At 67.1% G+C, this 2,036-nt stretch overlaps 1 protein-coding gene across 1 annotated transcript; it reads left to right on the top strand.

The window, feature by feature from the left end:
* Positions 1 to 432: 432 nt before the first annotated feature.
* MNEG_13643 (hypothetical protein) lies at positions 433 to 1,452 on the top strand (the record flags this gene model as incomplete). Its single annotated transcript, XM_014037886.1, has 3 exons — positions 433 to 439; positions 764 to 893; positions 1,200 to 1,452. 3 exons carry the CDS (start codon positions 433 to 435, stop codon positions 1,450 to 1,452), a joined length of 390 nt encoding a protein of 129 aa, XP_013893340.1.
* Between the last annotated feature and the right edge of the window lie 584 nt (positions 1,453 to 2,036).

Genomic DNA, 2,036 nt, shown 5'->3' with positions numbered 1-2,036 from the left:
ATCGCGCCGGGCCCCCGCCCTCCTCCCCCGAACCCAAATCCAAACCTTATCCCCCAAACCCAAACCCAATCTTCTAAACCCTGAACCCTGGACTGAACGCCCCAACCTCCCGCGCGGCCCTTCCTCTGGACTCGCGCAGTCCTGCCCATCGCGCTCGCGCAGCCGCCCTTCAACCTATCCCAGGCCATCATCGGCGTCGCATACCTGCCAGGCGGCATAGGCAGCCTGCTCTTCAGCCCCCTGTCCGGCTGGCTCGCCGACGCGCTGGCGCGGCGCTACAACAGCACCGCCGTGCGCCTGCTGCCGGGCAACCTCGCGTCGCTCGTGCTCGTGCCCGCCGCGCTGGTCGGGTTCGGCTGGAGCCTGACGGCGGGGAGCCTGGCGGGGGCGCTGATATGCCAGTTCGTGCTAGGCGTAGGCTGCAGCTTTGCGATGCCCGGTGAGCTGCTCGACGGTTTTGGGTGCCCGAAATTCGAAGCATTTCGAAACATTTTGGGTGCCCCTGCCTCGTCCACTCAGCGCCGAGGCGGGGCCGCACCGCGCCGAGCAGCTGCGCCGCGTGCGCGAACTTACGCGCGCGCGCGTGTACTTGTGTCCGTGTTCGTGTGTATTTGGGGCGGAGGTCGCGAACGGCGGGGGAAGGTCGGGGGCGGCGGCGCGCTTGATGTGCGGACCCTCGGCCGCGTCCGCCGCGCGGCCGGCCCCGCCACACACTTCGACCCGCGAGTCTGACAAAAAGTCCTGTCTGCGCCCGCGCCCGCAGGCCTGTTCAGCTGGCTGACGATCGTGAAGCAGGGCGCGGCCGGGGCGGCCATGGCCGGGGTGAACTGCGTACTCAACCTCGGGGCCGGGTCCTTTGTCCAGGCGGGCGCGCCCGGAACGGCGGCGCTCGGGTGGGTGGCGGGGCTCGTGCCGGGGTCTCACAGTGGGGGGAGTTGCGTGGGGTGGAGCCCGGGCGCAGAGAGGGCGGCCGGAAGGGGGAGGGGCGCCAGCAGGAGGGCCCGGGACGACGCCTGATTTCCTAAATTCGGGCGGCAGCCGCCGGCCGTCATCACTCACGGATGGGGATCAGGCTTCTTAACCTGCCCCACCAGCAACGAACGATAACTGACATTCGTCGTCACCCGGTCACGCTTGTGTTCTCACATTCTGTCGCCCCGCCGCACCCCTTCCTTACACCTTCTCACCGCGCCCCGCAGGTACGGCCCATTCTTCAGCCTGCTTGCCGGCATCCAGATCGCCCTCGCGGGCGCGGCCGGCGCCATGCTTGTGTACCAGCTGCGTGCCGAGCGCGCAGCCCGCGCGGCGGAGGGGGCGGAGGGCAACGGCGGCGGCGGGGACGCCAAGAGTTCAGAGGCGGCGGCGGCGGCAGACAAGCCGGCGGCGGCGGCAGGGGCGGGCGGCGGCCGGGAGGCGGGGGCGGCCGATGTGCATGAGCAAAGAGACGCGTGAGGTGGCGGTCTTTGATAAGATGGGGTCGGCGGACTGCCGGACGTGCACGCGCCCCTGGCCATTGCCGGGCGCGGATGATCTCACCTTGGATTCTTCATTCAAATGCAGCGGCGGCGCGCGGCCGCCAGCAGGGACGCGAGCTGCATGTGTTGCCATTGCGGCCTGGCGGCTTGGCCTGACGGTTGAGGCACCGTCCGAGCTGGGAGGCTGCATCAAAAACCATGCTCCCTCTATGTCTTTTACTCGATCACTCCCATTTCAAACCCGCATGCACTGTCCATTCAGCCTCCCTTCCAGTATTGCCTTTCTCTTTGCATGTAGATTTTAGCGCTTTTATAAGTGCGCCAAGCCTCCGTGCATGTGCACTTCAGGCGGCGTTCGTGGTAACATGGTGTGTCCTGTGAATGGCAGTTGATGGTTTGCGGCTGAGCACTGGCCTTGGCTATGCGTCATCACTCGAGCCCGGGCTAGGTCAGTGATGTGCGCCCTCTCATGTCCGGATGGGAGTCACAGGGTGGGATGAGGTGTACACACGCCGTGGAGCGCAGGCCAGCATGAGAGAGGGGGCAGTGCGGAGATTTTTC

This window comes from Monoraphidium neglectum, assembly GCF_000611645.1.
Source record: "Monoraphidium neglectum strain SAG 48.87 unplaced genomic scaffold scaffold03955, whole genome shotgun sequence".
NCBI lineage: Eukaryota > Viridiplantae > Chlorophyta > Chlorophyceae > Sphaeropleales > Selenastraceae > Monoraphidium > Monoraphidium neglectum.
The sequence above is the reverse complement of the archived record's forward strand: the minus strand, read 5'-3'. Positions and strand labels throughout refer to the sequence as shown.